This window comes from Salvelinus namaycush, unplaced genomic scaffold (genome assembly GCF_016432855.1).
Source record: "Salvelinus namaycush isolate Seneca unplaced genomic scaffold, SaNama_1.0 Scaffold274, whole genome shotgun sequence".
In the NCBI taxonomy this organism is placed as follows: Eukaryota; Metazoa; Chordata; class Actinopteri; order Salmoniformes; family Salmonidae; genus Salvelinus; species Salvelinus namaycush.
The window spans coordinates 94,320-115,695 of record NW_024059608.1 but is presented as its reverse complement, the minus strand read 5'-3'; the positions used below and the strand labels follow the sequence as shown (position 1 = coordinate 115,695).

Sequence of the window (21,376 nt, the reverse complement as noted above, 5' to 3'; positions counted from 1 at the left end):
TGTTATTGCAGGTGCAGTGAAATGCTTGTCAACACACCCCAGTTCTTTGTTTTTAAACTGTTTCAGTTGTTAGTGTTGTTTTGGTTGGTCGTCATGGGTTACTGCTAGCCAGCCCAGTGAAGTGAATGTTATAGTACTTCATCAGACCAGACTGAGACGCGTCTACTAGCTACTACACACACACACATACACACACACACATATACACACACACACACACTCTCTGTGTGGTTATAGTACTTCATCAGACCAGACTGAGACGCGTCTACTAGCTACTACACACACACACACACACACACACATATACACACACACACACACACACACACACACACACACACTCTGTGTGGTTATAGTACATCATCAGACCAGACTGAGACACGTCTACTAGCTACTACTACACACACACACACACACACACACACACATATACACACACACACACACACTCTCTGTGTGGTTATAGTACATCATCAGAACAGACTGAGACACGTCTACTAGCTACTACACACACACACACACACACACACACACTCTCTCTCTCTTTGTGTGGTTATAGGACATCACCAGACTGAGACACGTCTACTAGCTACTACACACACACACACACACACACACACACTCTCTCTCTCTGTGTGGTTATAGGACATCACCAGACTGAGACACGTCTACTAGCTACTACACACACACACACACACACACACACACACACACACACACACACACACACTCTCTCTCTCTGTGTGGTTATAGGACATCACCAGACTGAGACACGTCTACTAGCTACTACACACACACACACACACACGGAACATCTCAGTAACAGACATGTATCCTCTAACGCAGCAGGTAATAGAAGTTCTCCTTCATTCTCTGGAAATGTTCCTGAGATTTTGGGCTGCACCTCGTCTGTCTCCCAAATGGCACCTTAACGTTGTGCACTATGGAGGGAATAGGGTGCTGTCTGGGAGGTGTGTCTAAGTTACACTTGTTATGTCACATGTTCTTAGACAATTGTACTCCCATCTGGGGGAGGTAATAAAAACCCTCTGTTCAGTGTTGACCTGTACCGACAGGAGAAGACTGAGACTATGGAAGAGAAGAGAGAGACGTCCATGTTTCTCCTCTGAACCTCCTACACAACCAACGTGGTACACTACGGTACGCACTGAGTGTCCAACGTGGTACACTACGGTACGCACTGAGTGTCCAACGTGGTACACTACGGTACGCACTGAGTGTCCAACGTGGTACACTACGGTACGCACTGAGTGTCCAACGTGGTACACTACGGTACGCACTGAGTGTCCAACGTGGTACACTACGGTACGCACTGAGTGTCCAACGTGGTACACTACGGTACGCACTGAGTGTCCAATGTGTTGACTCTCTGTGCGTTAGTCATATTCAGCTCATCACGTCAGTATTATTTAAATTAAACATTTGCCATCTTTCTGTATGGAGACATTATACATGACTTTGTTTTGGCAAAGGTCCCGTCAATAAAGCATGTTGTTTTTAACGAAAATGAAACGAGAGACTTTGTATCCATCTGTTTTGTTGAAGGTTTCATAAAGATTAGTGCATCACAGAGAATGTGCCCCAAACACAGAGATGGTAAGAGATCACAACAATGTCTCTGTCCCATTACAGCGTCTGTGAGCGCACGGGCAGCGCCGTTGAGAATGAGGGTGGGAAGCTTTTAGGGACAGTTTAGGTGCAAAGGATGAGAGAGAGGGGGGGGGGGGGGGGGGTTTGAGGGAGGGGGGGGGGGTGAGGGAGGGGTTGGGGCAGAGGGGGTTGTGAGGGAGGGGTTGAGGGAGGGGGGGGGGGGTTGTGAGGGAGGGGTTGAGGCAGAGGGGGGTTGGTTTGTTGTTGGTGAGAATGAGAGAGGGTTTAGGGGTGATGAGGGGTAACAATGGAGGGGGGCTGAATAACACTCCAGTCTTATCCTGCCCCAGTGGGGAGGGAAGGAGGGAAGGGGTCTCAACACTAGACCTACTGGTTCTTATCCTGCCCCAGTGGGGAGGGAAGGAAGGGGTCTCAACACTAGACCTACTGGTTCTTATCCTGCCCCAGTGGGGAGGGAAGGAAGGGGTCTCAACACTAGACCTACTGGTTCTTATCCTGCCCCAGTGGGGAAGGAAGGAAGGGGTCTCAACACTAGACCTACTGGTTCTTATCCTGCCCCAGTGGGGAAGGAAGGAAGGGGTCTCAACACTAGACCTACTGGTTCTTATCCTGCCCCAGTGGGGAGGGAAGGAAGGGGTCTCAACACTAGACCTACTGGTTCTTATCCTGCCCCAGTGGGGAAGGAAGGAAGGGGTCTCAACACTAGACCTACTGGTTCTTATCCTGCCCCAGTGGGGAGGGAAGGAAGGGGTCTCAACACTAGACCTACTGGTTCTTATCCTGCCCCAGTGGGGAGGGAAGGAAGGGGTCTCAACACTAGACCTACTGGTTCTTATCCTGCCCCAGTGGGGAAGGAAGGAAGGGGTCTCAACACTAGACCTACTGGTTCTTATCCTGCCCCAGTGGGGAGGGAAGGAGGGAAGGGGTCTCAACACTAGACCTACTGGTTCTTATCCTGCCCCAGTGGGGAGGGAAGGAAGGGGTCTCAACACTAGACCTACTGGTTCTTATCCTGCCCCAGTGGGGAGGGAAGGAAGGGGTCTCAACACTAGACCTACTGGTTCTTATCCTGCCCCAGTGGGGAAGGAAGGAAGGGGTCTCAACACTAGACCTACTGGTTCTTATCCTGCCCCAGTGGGGAGGGAAGGAAGGGGTCTCAACACTAGACCTACTGGTTCTTATCCTGCCCCAGTGGGGAAGGAAGGAAGGGGTCTCAACACTAGACCTACTGGTTCTTATCCTGCCCCAGTGGGGAGGGAAGGAAGGAAGGAAGGGGTCTCAACACTAGACCTACTGGTTCTTATCCTGCCCCAGTGGGGAGGGAAGGAAGGGGTCTCAACACTAGACCTACTGGTTCTTATCCTGCCCCAGTGGGGAAGGAAGGAAGGGGTCTCAACACTAGACCTACTGGTTCTTATCCTGCCCCAGTGGGGAGGGAAGGAAGGGGTCTCAACACTAGACCTACTGGTTCTTATCCTGCCCCAGTGGGGAGGGAAGGAAGGGGTCTCAACACTAGACCTACTGGTTCTTATCCTGCCCCAGTGGGGAAGGAAGGAAGGGGTCTCAACACTAGACCTACTGGTTCTTATCCTGCCCCAGTGGGGAGGGAAGGAGGGAAGGGGTCTCAACACTAGACCTACTGGTTCTTATCCTGCCCCAGTGGGGAGGGAAGGAAGGGGTCTCAACACTAGACCTACTGGTTCTTATCCTGCCCCAGTGGGGAGGGAAGGAAGGGGTCTCAACACTAGACCTACTGGTTCTTATCCTGCCCCAGTGGGGAAGGAAGGAAGGGGTCTCAACACTAGACCTACTGGTTCTTATCCTGCCCCAGTGGGGAGGGAAGGAAGGGGTCTCAACACTAGACCTACTGGTTCTTATCCTGCCCCAGTGGGGAAGGAAGGAAGGGGTCTCAACACTAGACCTACTGGTTCTTATCCTGCCCCAGTGGGGAGGGAAGGAAGGAAGGAAGGGTCTCAACACTAGACCTACTGGTTCTTATCCTGCCCCAGTGGGGAGGGAAGGAAGGGGTCTCAACACTAGACCTACTGGTTCTTATCCTGCCCCAGTGGGGAAGGAAGGAAGGGGTCTCAACACTAGACCTACTGGTTCTTATCCTGCCCCAGTGAGGAGGGAAGGAAGGGGTCTCAACACTAGACCTACTGGTTCTTATCCTGCCCCAGTGGGGAGGGAAGGAAGGAAGGGGTCTCAACACTAGACCTACTGGTTCTTATCCTGCCCCAGTGGGGAGGGAAGGAAGGAAGGGGTCTCAACACTAGACCTACTGGTTCTTATCCTGCCCCAGTGGGGAGGGAAGGAAGGGGTCTCAACACTAGACCTACTGGTTCTTATCCTGCCCCAGTGGGGAGGGAAGGAAGGAAGGTGTCTCAACACTAGACCTACTGGTTCTTATCCTGCCCCAGTGGGGAGGGAAGGAACGAAGGGGTCTCAACACTAGACCTACTGGTTCTTATCCTGCCCCAGTGGGGAGGGAAGGAAGGGGTCTCAACACTAGACCTACTGGTTCTTATCCTGCCCCAGTGGGGAGGGAAGGAAGGAAGGGGTCTCAACACTAGACCTACTGGTTCTTATCCTGCCCCAGTGGAGAGGGAAGGAAGGAAGGGGTCTCAACACTAGACCTACTGGTTCTTATCCTGCCCCAGTGGGGAGGGAAGGAGGGGTCTCAACACTAGACCTACTGGTTCTTACCCTGCCCCAGTGGGGAGGGAAGGAAGGAAGGGGTCTCAACACTAGACCTACTGGTTCTTATCCTGCCCCAGTGGGGAGGGAAGGAAGGAAGGGGTCTCAACACTAGACCTACTGGTTCTTATCCTGCCCCAGTGGGGAGGGAAGGAAGGGGTCTCAACACTAGACCTACTGGTTCTTATCCTGCCCCAGTGGGGAGGGAAGGAAGGAAGGGGTCTCAACACTAGACCTACTGGTTCTTATCCTGCCCCAGTGGGGAGGGAAGGAAGGAAGGGGTCTCAACACTAGACCTACTGGTTCTTATCCTGCCCCAGTGGGGAGGGAAGGAAGGAAGGGGTCTCAACACTAGACCTACTGGTTCTTATCCTGCCCCAGTGGGGAGGGAAGGAAGGAAGGTGTCTCAACACTAGACCTACTGGTTCTTATCCTGCCCCAGTGGGGAGGGAAGGAAGGAAGGGGTCTCAACACTAGACCTACTGGTTCTTATCCTGCCCCAGTGGGGAGGGAAGGAAGGGGTCTCAACACTAGACCTACTGGTTCTTATCCTGCCCCAGTGGGGAGGGAAGGAAGGAAGGGGTCTCAACACTAGACCTACTGGTTCTTATCCTGCCCCAGTGGGGAGGGAAGGAAGGAAGGGGTCTCAACACTAGACCTACTGGTTCTTATCCTGCCCCAGTGGGGAGGGAAGGAAGGGGTTTCAACACTAGACCTACTGGTTCTTATCCTGCCCCAGTGGGGAGGGAAGGAAGGGGTCTCAACACTAGACCTACTGGTTCTTATCCTGCCCCAGTGGGGAGGGAAGGAAGGAAGGGGTCTCAACACTAGACCTACTGGTTCTTATCCTGCCCCAGTGGGGAGGGAAGGAAGGAAGGGGTCTCAACACTAGACCTACTGGTTCTTATCCTGCCCCAGTGGGGGGGAAGGAAGGAAGGGGTCTCAACACTAGACCTACTGGTTCTTATCCTGCCCCAGTGGGGGGGAAGGGGTCTCAACACTAGACCTACTGGTTCTTATCCTGCCCCAGTGGGGAGGGAAGGAAGGAAGGGGTCTCAACACTAGACCTACTGGTTCTTATCCTGCCCCAGTGGGGGGGAAGGAAGGAAGGGGTCTCAACACTAGACCTACTGGTTCTTATCCTGCCCCAGTGGGGAGGGAAGGAAGGAAGGGGTCTCAACACTAGACCTACTGGTTCTTATCCTGCTCCAGTGGGGAGGGAAGGAAGGGGTCTCAACACTAGACCTACTGGTTCTTATCCTGCCCCAGTGAGGAGGGAAGGAAGGGGTCTCAACACTAGACCTACTGGTTCTTATCCTGCCCCAGTGGGGAGGGAGGGAAGGAAGGGGTCTCAACACTAGACCTACTGGTTCTTATCCTGCCCCAGTGGGGGGGAAGGAAGGAAGGGGTCTCAACACTAGACCTACTGGACCTACTAGACCCCAGTCCTCTAACCCTCCAGCCCTGGTTATAACCCTGGGGCTCCAGTCCTCTAACCCTCCAGCCCTGGTTATAACCCTGGAGCTCCAGTCTTCTAACCCTCCAGCCCTGGTTATTTCCCTGGGGCTCCAGTCCTCTAACCCTCCAGCCCTGGTTATAACCCTGGAGCTCCAGTCCTCTAACCCTCCAGCCCTGGTTATAACCCTGGAGCTCCAGTCCTCTAACCCTCCAGCCCTGGTTATAACCCTGGAGCTCCAGTCCTCTAACCCTCCAGCCCTGGTTATAACCCTGGAGCTCCAGTCCTCTAACCCTCCAGCCCTGGTTATAACCCTGGGGCTCCAGTCCTCTAACCCTCCAGCCCTGGTTATAACCCTGGAGCTCCAGTCCTCTAACCCTCCAGCCCTGGTTATAACCCTGGAGCTCCAGTTCTCTAACCCTCCAGCCCTGGTTATAACCCTGGAGCTCCAGTCCTCTAACCCACCAGCCCTGGTTTTTTCAGCTGTTTGGGCACACAAAAATTGTTCTGGAGGCAAGCCGAAGTTTGGAAACCAAAGTCTGACCCTCTTCCAGCCCTCTAGCCCTCTAATCCTCCAGCCCTCCCCTCCTCCAGCCCTCTAACCATCCCACCCTCCCTTCCTCCAGCCCTCTAATCCAGCCCTCTAACCCTCCTACCCTCCCTTCCTCCAGCCCTCTAGCCCTCCTCTAGCCCTCTAATCCTCCAGCCCTCCCCTCCTCCAGCCCTCTAACCATCCCACCCTCCCTTCCTCCAGCCCTCTAATCCAGCCCTCTAACCCTCCTACCCTCCCTTCCTCCAGCCCTCTAGCCCTCCTCTAGCCCTCTAATCCTCCAGCCCTCCCCTCCTCCAGCCCTCTAACCATCCTACCCTCCAGCCCTCTAATCCAGCCCTCTAACCCTCCAGCCCTGGCTGTAGCCCTGGAGTTCTGGGGACGAGGGTATTGCCTTTTTAGGAGACACCTGATCACAGCCCAGAGCCTCTACACACACACAGAGGCTGCTGATAAAGATGTGTGTGTCCTTGTGTGTTAGACTGAGTGAGAGAGAGTGACTGGTGATTAGGCTGATAGATGAGCTCAGAGCTATGGGGGTGGGGACTGAACTGGACTGCTACCATTCACAGTTAAAAAGAGAGATCCAACCACGACCCCATCCAGTTTAGGAAGGACACACCACTAGACCATTAGATTACCAGACCAGAGAGCAACACAGCGTGTGACAGCGTCGGAGACCCTTATACGTCCCCTGAGGATAGGTGGACCAGACGGACAGTGGACTGTTTTTGTTTGCCAGCAGGCTGAGGAGAAGCTCTGTCTGTTTAACCAGAGGAACACTATCTCAGGCTTCTAGAAGCTCTGTCTGTTTAACCAGAGGAACACTATCTCAGGCTTCTAGAAGCTCTGTCTGTTTAACCAGAGGAACACTATCTCAGGCTTCTAGAAGCTCTGTCTGTTTAACCAGAGGAACACTATCTCAGGCTTCTAGAAGAGGACTATAGTATCTTGGGAGTCAGACTGTTTCTGAGAGACTCTGTCTACCTGGAGCCTGTGTCCTCTATAACCCGTAGAGAGACTGTCTACCTGGAGCCTGTGTCCTCTATAACCCGTAGAGACTGTCTACCTGGAGCCTGTGTCCTCTATAACCCCTAGAGAGACTGTCTACCTGGAGCCTGTGTCCTCTATAACCCGTAGAGAGACTGTCTACCTGGAGCCTGTGTCCTCTATAACCCGTAGAGACTGTCTACCTGGAGCCTGTGTCCTCTATAACCCGTAGAGACTGTCTACCTGGAGCCTGTGTTCTCTATAACCCGTAGAGAGACTGTCTACCTGGAGCCTGTGTCCTCTATAACCCGTAGAGAGACTGTCTACCTGGAGCCTGTGTCCTCTATAACCCGTAGAGAGACTGTCTACCTGGAGCCTGTGTTCTCTATAACCCGTAGAGAGACTGTCTACCTGGAGCCTGTGTCCTCTATAACCCGTAGAGAGACTGTCTACCTGGAGCCTGTGTTCTCTATAACCCGTAGAGAGACTGTCTACCTGGAGCCTGTGTCCTCTATAACCCGTAGAGACTGTCTACCTGGAGCCTGTGTCCCCCCCAGTCGGTATAGAGAAGGACTGAACTAGTCTTCCTGTTGAAACCTACATTACAGTCCTTTGTTTTAGTCCGGGTTGGTGGGCATCTTGAACCCTAACCCTCATGGAGAAGTTCCAGGCTGGTATGGTCCTAGCGGGGGTGGGGGACGCCCTGGGCTACCGTAAGGGCCGCTGGGAGAGCTGCCCCTCTGGGCCACAGATCCAGGAAGAGCTGGCCTCTCTGGGGGGCCTTGGGGCTCTGAAACTGGACCCTGACAACTGGCCCCTCAGCGATGGAGCCCTGATGCACATGACCACCGCGGAGGCCCTCATCACAGGTGAGGACAGGACATACCCACGGAGGTTAGAGGAGGGATTGGTAGATGGGGGTTAGGGGACATAGAAGGTTAGGGGACATGGAGGGTTAGGGGACATGGAGGGTTAGGGGACATGGAGGGTTAGGGGACATGGAGGTTTAGGGGACATGGAGGGTTAGGGGACAGGGAGGGTTAGGGGACATGGAGGGTTAGGGGACATGGAGAGTTGGTGCTAGTCGACCATGCTAGAAGGGATGTATACTAACTAAACAGTAACATTGACCAATCAATAGTACTTCCTCATTGGTTCCAATGATATTATCATCTATGATACATCTGTATCTATGATACAGTGCCTGTGTAAGCCTAGTAAAGGAAACGAGTAAAGGGAACTCAAATAGAATAGCAGTAGAATGATTGCCATGGTTGTAGAGGTCTCAGAGACAGTGAGAACACCAGTAGTTTGGTGTTTCTCTCATTCACACTGACACATTCACTCATGTACTCTCTTCACCCACCTAAACCTCCTATCTCCTCATTCACACTGACACATTCACTCATTTACTCTCTTCACCCACCTAAACCTCCTATCTCCTCAATCACACACACCTGTCCAGTCTGATTTTACAGAGAGACGAGAATAGCAGTCTGTGGAAACTCCTAATCACTCAATGGGACATATTTCTTCTGGACAATGCTTGGCTTACACCATAATCCCTATAGCAGTCAGAAATGACTCAGCGCAGGCCGTAATCCCAAACACCTTCTTCACATGTCATCACATCTACTCTTCATCTCTTCATCAGAGGAGTCTAGCCTGGAGTCTAGCCTGGTCCCCAGATCTGTTTGTGCTGTCTTGCCAACTCCTATGGTCATGGCAATGGAATTGGCAGGAGATAACAGTGGTGGAAAAAGTACCCAATGGTCATACTTGAGTAAAAGTAAAAAATACCTTTAATAGATAATGACTCAAGTGAAAGTCACCCAGTAAAATACTACTTGAGTAAAAGTCTAAAAGTATTTGGTTTTAAATATACTTCAGTTTCAAAAATAAACATATTTGCTGAAATATACCGCCAGATCAGAGGCAGTAGGGATGACTAGAGATGTTCTCTTGATAAGTGTGTGAATTAGACCTTTTTTCTGTCCTGCTAAGCATTCAAAATGTAAGGTGTAAAAAGTATATAATATCCTTTAGGGATGTAGTGAAGTAAAAGTTGTCAAATTTAAATAGTAAATTAAAGTATAGACTACTTGAGTACAAACTACTTAAGTAGTACTTTGAAGTATTTTTACTTGAAGTACTTTACACAACTGGGAGTTAGCAAGACAACAGGAGCAGATCTGGGACCAGGCTGGAGTTCTATAGATGGACAGCCTGACAGGACAACACGCATGTCACCTAGCGACCGCTGGCCTGGACGTCTGGAGCTGCCAGATCAGATAAGTCCAAAATAGAACTAGGGAGGAGAACATGAGCCTGTCCTCAGGCAGAGGAGAACAATAGAGAGACCAGGTCTCATCACATCACAGTAGCTATCCCCCTTGGTGATCCTGTATCGTATTTGGCTGGTGGATTGTGTTCAAAGCCAGCAGTGCTCCTGTAGAGAGATGACAGCCTTACGGATAAGCCTGCTGCTTAGCCGCATTCCAACAACACAGCCCGGTATGTGTCCCAAATGGCACCCTATTCCCTATGTAGTGCACTACTTTAGACCAGGCTCCCACTCCATAAGACTCTGGTTAAATGTAGTGCACTATATAAGGAATAGGGTGTAATTTGGGACTCTCACCAAGTCAGGCCAGAGAACCACCATGAATCACTGACACTGACAGGAGCTGGAAGCAAACAATACTCATCTGATCTATAGCACAGCTCATAGAGAGGAGAGGAGAGGAGGAGGAGGTGGGGGGTAGAGGAGGAGAGGAGGAGGAGAGGAGGTGGGGAGAGGAGGGGGGGGGGAGGAGGAGAGAGGAGGAGCTGAGGAGAGGAGGGAGGAGAGGAGGGAGGAAAGGAAGAGGGGAGAGGGGGAGAGGAGGAGGGGGGATGAGGAGAGGGAGAGGAGGAGGGAGGACAGGGGGAGATGGGGAGTAGAGAGGAGGAGGGGGAGGGGAGAGGAGGAGGGTGATGGGAGAGGAGGGGAGGGGAGAGGAAGAGGAAGAGGAGAGGGGAGGAGAGGAAGAGGGGAAGAAGATTTCAGTGTATCTAGTTTTGGCCCACGCAGGTAAAGGCCTATGTTATAAACTCTGATCTGGGTCCATATTCACAAAACATCTGAGAGTAGGAGTACTGATGTGGTATCCGTGTTTCTTGTTAGATTATAATGAATGGACAGATAGGAAATGATCCTAGATCAGCACTCCTACTCTGAAACGCTTAATACACACCGTCCCTGATCCATCTACCACAGGGGACAGAGAGAAGAGGGGGATGTCAATGTATATCTTGGCCTACGCCAGCCTATGTATTACATTTACATTTAAGTCATTTAGCAGATGCTCTTATCCAGAGCGACTTACAAATTGGTGCATTCACCTTATGATATCCAGTGGAACAACCACTTTACAATAGTGCATCTAACTCTTTTAAGGGGGGGGGGGGGGGGTTAGAAGGATTACTTTATCCTATCCTAGGTATTCCTTAAAGAGGTGGGGTTTCAGGTGTCTCCGGAAGGTGGTGATTGACTCCGCTGACCTGGCGTCGTGAGGGAGTTTGTTCCACCATTGGTGGAACTGTTCTCATGTATCATGAGAACAGTGATTCTGGGCATGTATTTTTAAAGCATCCCAAAGAAGGATGTTATCTGTCCATGTTATCTTTTTCATTATGACCTAACACGTAGAAATGGTCCTAGATCAGTGCTCTTACTTTGAGATGCTTTGTAAATATCAAACCTGATGTGTAACAAAGCATAGGTCAAACAGCAACAAGTACCCAACATCAAACCCCTCCTTGATAAAGTAGGGATGTACACAACCCTATCCGGCTCGAAGGACCATGAAAAAGAGACGGATAGGAACAATTGTCCTGGAACAAGGGGAAAGGGCTTCAGAGATGATACATCAAGACATGACCGGTTAGATTGCAGGCAACTGGTTCTAAACACAGGTTCTGTTCCAAATGGTACCCTTTTCCCATAGTCCACTATTTCTGACTAGGGCCTATTCCACATGGTGCACCACGTTTGAGCCGAGCCAGATGGGCCCTGGTCAGAAGTAATGAACTATAATAGAGGGTGCCATTTAGGAGCCAGACAGTGTAGAGAATATGGTTCTATTTAGGAGGTAGAGAGTGTAGAGAATAGGGTTCTAATATGGAGGTAGACAGTGTAGTGAAGGGTATTCACACCGCTTGTCTTGTCTGGTAAACTAGGATGAGAAGACGGAATGAATGATTTTCATTCAGTTACTTAAGCCCACACTAACTGGAACACCCCATCCCTCTCTCCCTGACACCCGTCTGGTTCATCCCCAAAGCCCTCTGCTCCTGAAACAAAGGTGACAAACACACACACACACCACATCAATGACACACACAAGCACAAACCCATGACTCACACGTGTGGAGCCCCCCCCCCCCCCCCCCCCCAGCAGATCACATGGTATAATGTAAGCACAGCAGGCTGGACATCTAAACATAGACTCTCATCTGGCTGGTACGTCAAACATGCCACAGCCCCCCACGGACAGACAGCGTCTGACTACCCTCTGTGTGTGTTTTAGAGAGAGAGAGAGAGAGAGAGAGAGAGAGAGAGAGAGAGAGAGAGAGAGAGAGAGAGAGAGAGAGAGAGAGAGAGAGAGAGAGAGAGAGAGAGAGAGAGAGAGAGAGAGAGAGAGAGAGAGAGAGAGAGAGAGAGAGAGAGAGAGAGAGAGAGAGAGAGAGAGAGAGAGAGAGAGAGAGAGAGAGAGAGAGAGAGAGAGAGAGAGAGAGAGAGAGAGAGAGAGAGAGAGAGAGAGAGAGAGAGAGAGAGAGAGAGAGAGAGAGAGAGAGAGAGAGAGAGAGAGAGAGAGAGAGAGAGAGAGAGAGAGAGAGAGAGAGAGAGAGAGAGAGAGAGAGAGAGAGAATGTTAACTTTTCACAGTTTGCATCATGATGCATAGTTGGCCCTTTGCAGGTGTATTTAATGACAAGCTTCCAGACTGATCGATTTGCTGTTGTTTACTGTGTTGTGTAAACTGTGGTGTGTTAACTATGCTGTGTGTAAACGGTGGTGCGTTAACTATGTGTAAACGGTGATGTGTTAACTATGCTGTGTGTAAACGGTGGTGCGTTAACTATGTGTAAACTGTGGTGTGTTAACTATGCTGTGTGTAAACAGTGGTGTGTTAACTATGCTGTGTGTAAACTGTGGTGCGGTAACTATGCTGTGTGTAAACTGTGGTGCGGTAACTATGCTGTGTGTAAACTGTGGTGCGGTAACTATGCTGTGTGTAAACGGTGGTGCGTTAACTATGCTGTGTGTAAACTGTGGTGCGTTAACTATGCTGTGTGTAAACAGTGGTGTGTTAACTATGCTGTGTGTAAACTGTGGTGCGTTAACTATGCTGTGTGTAAACTGTGGTGCGTTAACTATGCTGTGTGTAAACTGTGGTGCGTTAACCATGCTGTGTGTAAACTGTGGTGCGTTACGTATGCTGTGTGTAAACAGTGGTGCGTTAACTATGCTGTGTGTAAACAGTGGTGTGTTAACTATGCTGTGTGTAAACGGTGGTACGTTAACTATGCTGTGTGTAAACGGTGGTGCGTTAACTATGCTGTGTGTAAACGGTGGTGCGTTAACTATGCTGTGTGTAAACTGTGGTGCGTTACCTATGCTGTGTGTAAACTGTGGTGCGGTAACTATGCTGTGTGTAAACTGTGGTGCGTTACCTATGCTGTGTGTAAACTGTGGTGCGTTACCTATGCTGTGTGTAAACTGTGGTGCGGTAACTATGCTGTGTGTAAACGGTGGTGCGGTAACTATGCTGTGTGTAAACGGTGGTGCGTTAACTATGCTGTGTGTAACTATGCTGTGTGTAAACGGGGGTGCGTTAACTATGCTGTGTGTAAACGGGGGTGCGTTAACTATGCTGTGTGTAAACAGTGGTGTGTTAACTATGCTGTGTGTAAACTGTGGTGCAGTAACTATGCTGTGTGTAAACTGTGGTGCGGTAACTATGCTGTGTGTAAACTGTGGTGCGGTAACTATGCTGTGTGTAAACGGTGGTGTGTTAACTATGCTGTGTGTAAACTGTGGTGCGTTAACTATGCTGTGTGTAAACAGTGGTGTGTTAACTATGCTGTGTGTAAACTGTGGTGCGTTAACTATGCTGTGTGTAAACTGTGGTGCGTTACGTATGCTGTGTGTAAACAGTGGTGCGTTAACTATGCTGTGTGTAAACTGTGGTGCGTTAACTATGCTGTGTGTAAACTGTGGTGCGTTACGTATGCTGTGTGTAAACAGTGGTGCGTTAACTATGCTGTGTGTAAACAGTGGTGTGTTAACTATGCTGTGTGTAAACGGTGGTGCGTTAACTATGCTGTGTGTAAACGGTGGTGCGTTAACTATGCTGTGTGTAAACGGTGGTGCGTTAACTATGCTGTGTGTAAACTGTGGTGCGTTACCTATGCTGTGTGTAAACTGTGGTGCGGTAACTATGCTGTGTGTAAACTGTGGTGCGTTACCTATGCTGTGTGTAAACTGTGGTGCGTTACCTATGCTGTGTGTAAACTGTGGTGCGGTAACTATGCTGTGTGTAAACGGTGGTGCGGTAACTATGCTGTGTGTAAACGGTGGTGCGTTAACTATGCTGTGTGTAACTATGCTGTGTGTAAACGGGGGTGCGTTAACTATGCTGTGTGTAAACGGGGGTGCGTTAACTATGCTGTGTGTAAACGGGGGTGCGTTAACTATGCTGTGTGTAAACAGTGGTGCGTTAACTATGCTGTGTGTAAACTGTGGTGTGTTAACTATGCTGTGTGTAACCTGTGGTGCGGTAACTATGCTGTGTGTAAACTGTGGTGCGGTAACTATGCTGTGTGTAAACTGTGGTGCGGTAACTATTCTGTGTGTAAACTGTGGTGCGGTAACTATGCTGTGTGTAAACTGTGGTGCGGTAACTATGCTGTGTGTAAACAGTGGTGTGTTAACTATGCTGTGTGTAAACTGTGGTGTGTTAACTATGCTGTGTGTAAACTGTGGTGCGGTAACTATGCTGTGTGTAAACGGTGGTGCGTTAACTATGCTGTGTGTAAACTGTGGTGCGTTAACTATGTATAAACGGTGATCTGTTCTGTGTTGTTCCAGACTACTGGTGTTTGGAGGACCTCTACAGGGAGCTGGTCAGGGTGTATGTTGAGGCCATGGTGTCTCTCCAGGGTCGCCCTCCTGACCCAGTCACCGTGGAGGGATGTGCTCACCTCAAACCCAACAACTTCCTGCTGGCCTGGCACACGCCCTTCAATGAGAAAGGTCAGAGGTCACAACAGATGTGTGAGGTGTGATGGTGACATGGTTTAGTAGGGTTCAGTTCAACCTGCACATGTGCCGTCTCTCTCTTTCTCTCTCCATGTGGTCATTGTTCTGATGGGTTCTCTCCATGTGGTCATTGTCCTGGTGGGTTCTCACCATGTGGTCATGGGTTCTCACCATGTGGTCATTGTCCTGGTGGGTTCCCTCCATGTGGTCATTGTTCTGATGGGTTCTCACCATGTGGTCATTGTTCTGATGGGTTCTCACCATGTGGTCATTGTCCTGGTGGGTTCCCTCCATGTGGTCATTGTCCTGATGGGTTCTCACCATGTGGTCATTGTCCTGGTGGGTTCCCTCCATGTGGTCATTGTTCTGATGGGTTCTCACCATGTGGTCATTGTCCTGATGGGTTCTCACCATGTGGTCATTGTCCTGATGGGTTCTCACCATGTGGTCATTGTCCTGGTGGGTTCCCTCCATGTGGTCATTGTTCTGATGGGTTCTCACCATGTGGTCATTGTCCTGATGGGTTCTCACCATGTGGTCATTGTCCTGATGGGTTCTCACCATGTGGTCATTGTCCTGATGGGTTCTCTCCATGTGGTCATTGTCCTGATGGGTTCTCAGCATGTGGTCATTGTTCTGATGGGTTCTCTCCATGTGGTCATTGTCCTGATGGGTTCTCACCATGTGGTCATTGTTCTGATGGAGAGAACCCATGTGGTCACCATGTGGTCAAATGCTAAATGACTTAAATGTCATTGTCCTGGTGGGTTCTCACCATGTGGTCATTGTCCTGGTGGGTTCTCACCATGTGGTCATTGTCCTGATGGGCTCTGATGGGTTCTCTCTATGTGGTCATTGTCCTGATGGGTTCTCACCATGTGGTCATTGTTCTGATGGGTTCTCTCCATGTGGTCATTGTCCTGGTGGGTTCTCACCATGTAGTCATTGTTCTGGTGGGTTCTCTCCAGGTTCTGGGTTTGGAGCAGCCACCAAGGCCATGTGTGTGGGGATGAAGTACTGGCAGCCTGAGAGGATAGACAACCTAGTGGAGGTCAGCATTGAGACGGGGCGCATGACCCACAACCACCCTACAGGTACCATACACCATGACCCAACCACCCTACAGGTACCATACACCCTACAGGTACCACACACCATGACCCACAACCACACTACAGGTACCATACACCATGACCCACAACCACCCTACAGGTACCATACACCATGACCCACAACCACCCTACAGGTACCATACACCATGACCCACAACCACCCTACAGGTACCATACACCATGACCCAACCACCCTACAGGTACCATACACCCTACAGGTACCATACACCATGACCCACAACCACAATACAGGTACCATACACCATGACCCACAACTACCCTACAGGTACAATACACCATGACCCACAACCACCCTACAGGTACCATACACCCTACAGGTACCATACACGATGACCCACAACCACCCTACAGGTACCATACACCCTACAGGTACCATACACCATGACCCACAACAACCCTACAGGTACCATACACCATGACCCAACCACCCTACAGGTACCATACACCATGACCCAACCACCCTACAGGTACCATACACCCTACAGGTACCATACACCATGACCCACAACAACCCTACAGGTACCATACACCATGACCCAACCACCCTACAGGTACCATACACCATGACCCAACCACCCTACAGGTACCATACACCCTACAGGTACCATACACCATGACCCAACCACCCTACAGGTACCATACACCATGACCCACAACCACCCTATAGGTACCATACACCCTACAGGTACCATACACCATGACCCACAACCACCCTACAGGTACCATACACCATGACCCACAACCACCCTACAGGTACCATACACCATGACCCAACCACCCTACAGGTACCATACACCCTACAGGTACCATACACCATGACCCACAATCACCCTACAGGTACCATACACCCTACAGGTACCATACACCATGACCCAACCACCCTACAGGTACCATACACCATGACCCACAACCACCCTACAGGTACCATACACCATGACCCAACCACCCTACAGGTACCATACACCCTACAGGTACCATACACCATGACCCACAATCACCCTACAGGTACCATACACCCTACAGGTACCATATACCATGACCCAACCACCCTACAGGTACCATACACCATGACCCACAACCACCCTACAGGTACCATACATCATGACCCAACCACCCTACAGGTACCATACACCATGACCCAACCACCCTACAGGTACCATACACCATGACCCACAACCACCCTACAGGTACCATACATCATGACCCAACCACCCTACAGGTACCATACACCATGACCCACAACCACCCTACAGGTACCATACACCATGACCCAACCACCCTACAGGTACCATACACCATGACCCAACCACCCTACAGGTACCATACACCCTACAGGTACCATACACCATGACCCACAACAACCCTACAGGTACCATACACCATGACACACAACCACCCTACAGGTACCATACACCATGACCCAACCACCCTACAGGTACCATACACCATGACCCACAACCACCCTACAGGTACCATACACCATGACCCAACCACCCTACAGGTACCATACACCCTACAGGTACCATACACCATGACCCACAACAACCCTACAGGTACCATACACCATGACACACAACCACCCTACAGGTACCATACACCATGACCCACAACCACCCTACAGGTACCATACACCATGACCCAACCACCCTACAGGTACTGTACACCATGACCCAACCACCCTACATGTACCATACACCATGACCCACAACCACCCTACAGGTACCATACGCCATGACCCAACCACCCTACATGTACCATACACCATGGCCCAACCACCCTACAGGTACCATACACCCTACAGGTACCATACACCATGACCCACAACAACCCTACAGGTACCATACACCATGACCCAACCACCCTACAGGTACTGTACACCATGACCCAACCACCCTACAGGTACCATACACCATGACCCAACCACCCTACAGGTACCATACACCATGAACCAACCACCCTACAGGTACCATACACCCTACAGGTACCATACACCATGACCCACAACCACCCTACAGGTACCATACACCATGACCCACAACCACCCTACAGGTACCATACACCATGACCCACAACCACCCTACAGGTACCATACACCATGACCCAACCACCCTACAGGTACCATACACCATGAACCAACCACCCTACAGGTACCATACACCATGACCCAACCACCCTACAGGTACCATACACCCTACAGGTACCATACACCATGACCCAACCACCCTACAGGTACCATACACCATGACGCACAACAACCCTACAGGTACCATACACCATGACCCAACCACCCTACAGGTACCATACACCATGACCCACAACCACCCTACAGGTACCATAGACCATGACCCAACCACCCTACAGGTACCATAGGCTAGACATTATAGTATAGCCTGCTATTTAACTAGCCTGGTCCCACATCTGTTTGTGTTGTCTTGCTCTAGTGATTAGCCTGGGGACGAGGTTAGTGTCTTACCAACTCCTATAGGCAAGACAACAGCAACAGGTCTGGGAGCAGGTTCACTGGATTTACCTGGTATTACCATCTATAATCACATAATACTGACCTGGCTGATTCCAACAGGTTTCCTGGGCTCTCTGACCACGGCTCTGTTTGCGTCGTACGCGGTGCAGGGCAAACCGCTGGTGACCTGGGGTCGCGACCTCATGAAGGTCCTCCCCAAGGCCGAGGAGTACTGTAAGAAGACCATACGCCACATGGCAGGTGTGTGTGTGTGTGTGTGTGTGTGTGTGTGTGTGTGTGTGTGTGTGTGTGTGTGTGTGTGTGTGTGTGTGTGTGTGTGTGTGTGTGTGTGTGTGTGTGTGTGTGTGTGTGTGTGTGTGTGTGTGTGTGTGTGAGAAAAATAGACTGTGTGTGTGTGTGATTAAATGGTGGTGTATGTTGTGTCCACTGCAGAGTACCAGGAGAAGTGGTTCTACTTCGAGGCTAAGTGGCAGTTCTACCTGGAGGAGAGAGGCATGGAGGAGGAGGGGCAGAACAAGCCACTGTTTCCTGACACCTACAGCGCTGAGGAGACAGACAAGGTCATCTATTGGTTCCATTCTACCTGGCAAACTGGATATTTAAAGATATTTGACAGATGTATTTAACTCAGGTGTGTTCTCCTCTCTCCAGGTGTAGAAGTATTTAACTCAGGTGTGTTCTCCTCTCTCCAGGTGTAGAAGTATTTAACTCAGGTGTGTTCTCCTCTCTCCAGGTGTAGAAGTATTTAACTCAGGTGTGTTCTCCTCTCTCCAGGTGTAGAAGTATTTAACTCAGGTGTGTTCTCCTCTCTCCAGGTGTAGAAGTATTTAACTCAGGTGTGTTCTCCTCTCTCCAGGTGTAGAAGTATTTAACTCAGGTGTGTTCTCCTCTCCAGGTGTAGAAGTATTTAACTCAGGTGTGTTCTCCTCTCTCCAGGTGTAGAAGTATTTAACTCAGGTGTGTTCTCCTCTCCAGGTGTAGAAGTATTTAACTCAGGTGTGTTCTCCTCTCCAGGTGTAGAAGTATTTAATTCAGGTGTGTTCTACTCTCTCCAGGTGTAGAAGTATTTAACTCAGGTGTGTTCTCCTCTCTCCAGGTGTAGAAGTATTTAACTCAGGTGTGTTCTCCTTTCTCCAGGTGTAGAAGTATTTAACTCAGGTGTGTTCTCCTCTCTCCAGGTGTAGAAGTATTTAACTCAGGTGTGTTCTCCTCTCCAGGTGTAGAAGTATTTAACTCAGGTGTGTTCTCCTCTCTCCAGGTGTAGAAGTATTTAACTCAGGTGTGTTCTACTCTCTACAGGTGTATAAGCGCTGGAGCTCAGAGGGCCGGGCTGGACGGAGGGGTCATGATGCTCCCATGATAGCCTACGATGCTCTCCTGGCCTCAGGCTCCGACTGGACCCAGCTCTGCCGCCGCGCCATGTTCCACGGAGGTGGGCTGTGTGTGTGTGCATTTGTTTGTTGTCCGTGCAAGTAGTCTACATAAGAGTTGTGTAGGTGTGTGTGTGTTCTTGTTGTGTTTGTATATTTATTTGTGTGTGTGTGTGTGTCCTTGCCATTAGTATCGTCTCTGACCTAGTCATTGTGTCCCCCAGGGGAGAGCAGTGCCACAGGGCTGATAGCAGGCTGTCTGTACGGTCTCCTGTTCGGCCTGTCCCAGGTCCCTGAAGGGCTGCACCAGGATGTGGACCGACGCACGCGGCTGGAGGAGCTCGGAGCCGAGCTGTACAAGGCAGCCTCCGCAGAGAGGAGCACAGAAAAGTAACAACACCACCCTGCCCACACCGCCCTCTTCTGGCCGACATAGGAACTACACATGAATGACTCCACCATGGCTGGCTACTGGCTGCTCACCTACCTACCTACCAGTGGAGGCTGGTGGGAGGAGCTATAGGAAGACGGCTCAATGTAATGGCTGAAGGGGAATACATATGCTTGATACTGTTCCATTTATTCCATTCCAGCCATTACAATGAGCCTGTCCTTCTATATCTCCTCCTACCAGCCTCCTCTGCTACCTACCTATCCCACAGCACTGCAGCCCCCCTAGCTCGGCCTGTACCCTCCTCTCTGTCTCTCTCTCAACTGCTGCTGCTGGGGTCTCTGGAATAGTTCCGGTCCAGTTCCATTAAGTGTTTCTAAAAAAAACTAAAGTCATTCATGTGAAACTGAATCAGAATCAGAATCAGAATCAGAATCAGAACTCCTGAACTGGATATGTAATGTAACTATTCCATAGATTCCAGAGGCCCAACGTGTTCTCATCTATAGATGAACATGGATGAACTAACATCCCTACCTACTGTACATACGCCAGTCCTGGGTTTAAAACATGTGATTGTAGACAAAGAAGACGGTCCTGTGTAAATGAGATTTAAACAACAGGCTTGTTATTAGTCTGTACCCCCATATAGTATATGTTCCCTATATAGTGCACTACTTCTGACCCGAACCCTATGGGCCCAGGTCAAAGGTAGTGCACTAGGGTTCTATTTGGGATCCACTCTTAGTCTGTTATTTGCACTCATCTCATGTTTTGGTTTATTATTGTCTGCTGTGGATTCACCACGAGTGACATGGTGCCTGTCATGATAATAATTGTGTTATTATCAGATTAAAGTGGATATCTATATATCACCTCTGAGGTCCGTGTCTCTCTTTGCTACTGTCTTTATAATGCTGTAGAGGTCAGAGGTCAATCCTAACTAACACCGGTGACGTGTCCCAATAATATCTCCTTTCTGCTGAAGTGTGCACTCCACCACCATATTCTGTCCACCATATTTCTTATACCATTCATTTCCTTTCAAATCAGTGAAGGGAAGTGAACAAGTGCACACTCTGGGAGGAAGGATAGATAATTGGGATATAGCCACCTCACTGTACCAGGACCCTAGAAACCACCAATAGTCTGTTTCTCTCTCTTCTCTACTTACCCCCACCTCCCTGTTATAGATCAACTAAACAGTCCCTGTTATAGATCAACTAAACAGTCCCTGTTATAGATCAACTAAACAGTCCCTGTTATATATCAACTAAACCATCCCTGTTACAGATCAACTAAACAGTCCCTGTTAAAGATCAACTAAACAGTCCCTGTTACACATCAACTAAACAGTCCCTGTTACACAT

At 50.0% G+C, this 21,376-nt stretch overlaps 1 protein-coding gene across 1 annotated transcript; it reads left to right on the top strand.

Moving 5' to 3' along the window:
- Nucleotides 1–6,960: 6,960 nt before the first annotated feature.
- LOC120039479 (protein ADP-ribosylarginine hydrolase-like protein 1) lies at nucleotides 6,961–20,822 on the top strand. The gene is made up of 7 exons (XM_038984885.1): nucleotides 6,961–8,194; nucleotides 14,460–14,624; nucleotides 15,599–15,724; nucleotides 18,345–18,485; nucleotides 18,678–18,805; nucleotides 19,545–19,677; nucleotides 19,840–20,822. Exons 1-7 carry the CDS (start codon nucleotides 7,981–7,983, stop codon nucleotides 20,007–20,009), a joined length of 1,077 nt encoding a protein of 358 aa, XP_038840813.1. The 5' UTR covers nucleotides 6,961–7,980; the 3' UTR covers nucleotides 20,010–20,822.
- Nucleotides 20,823–21,376: the final 554 nt, after the last annotated feature.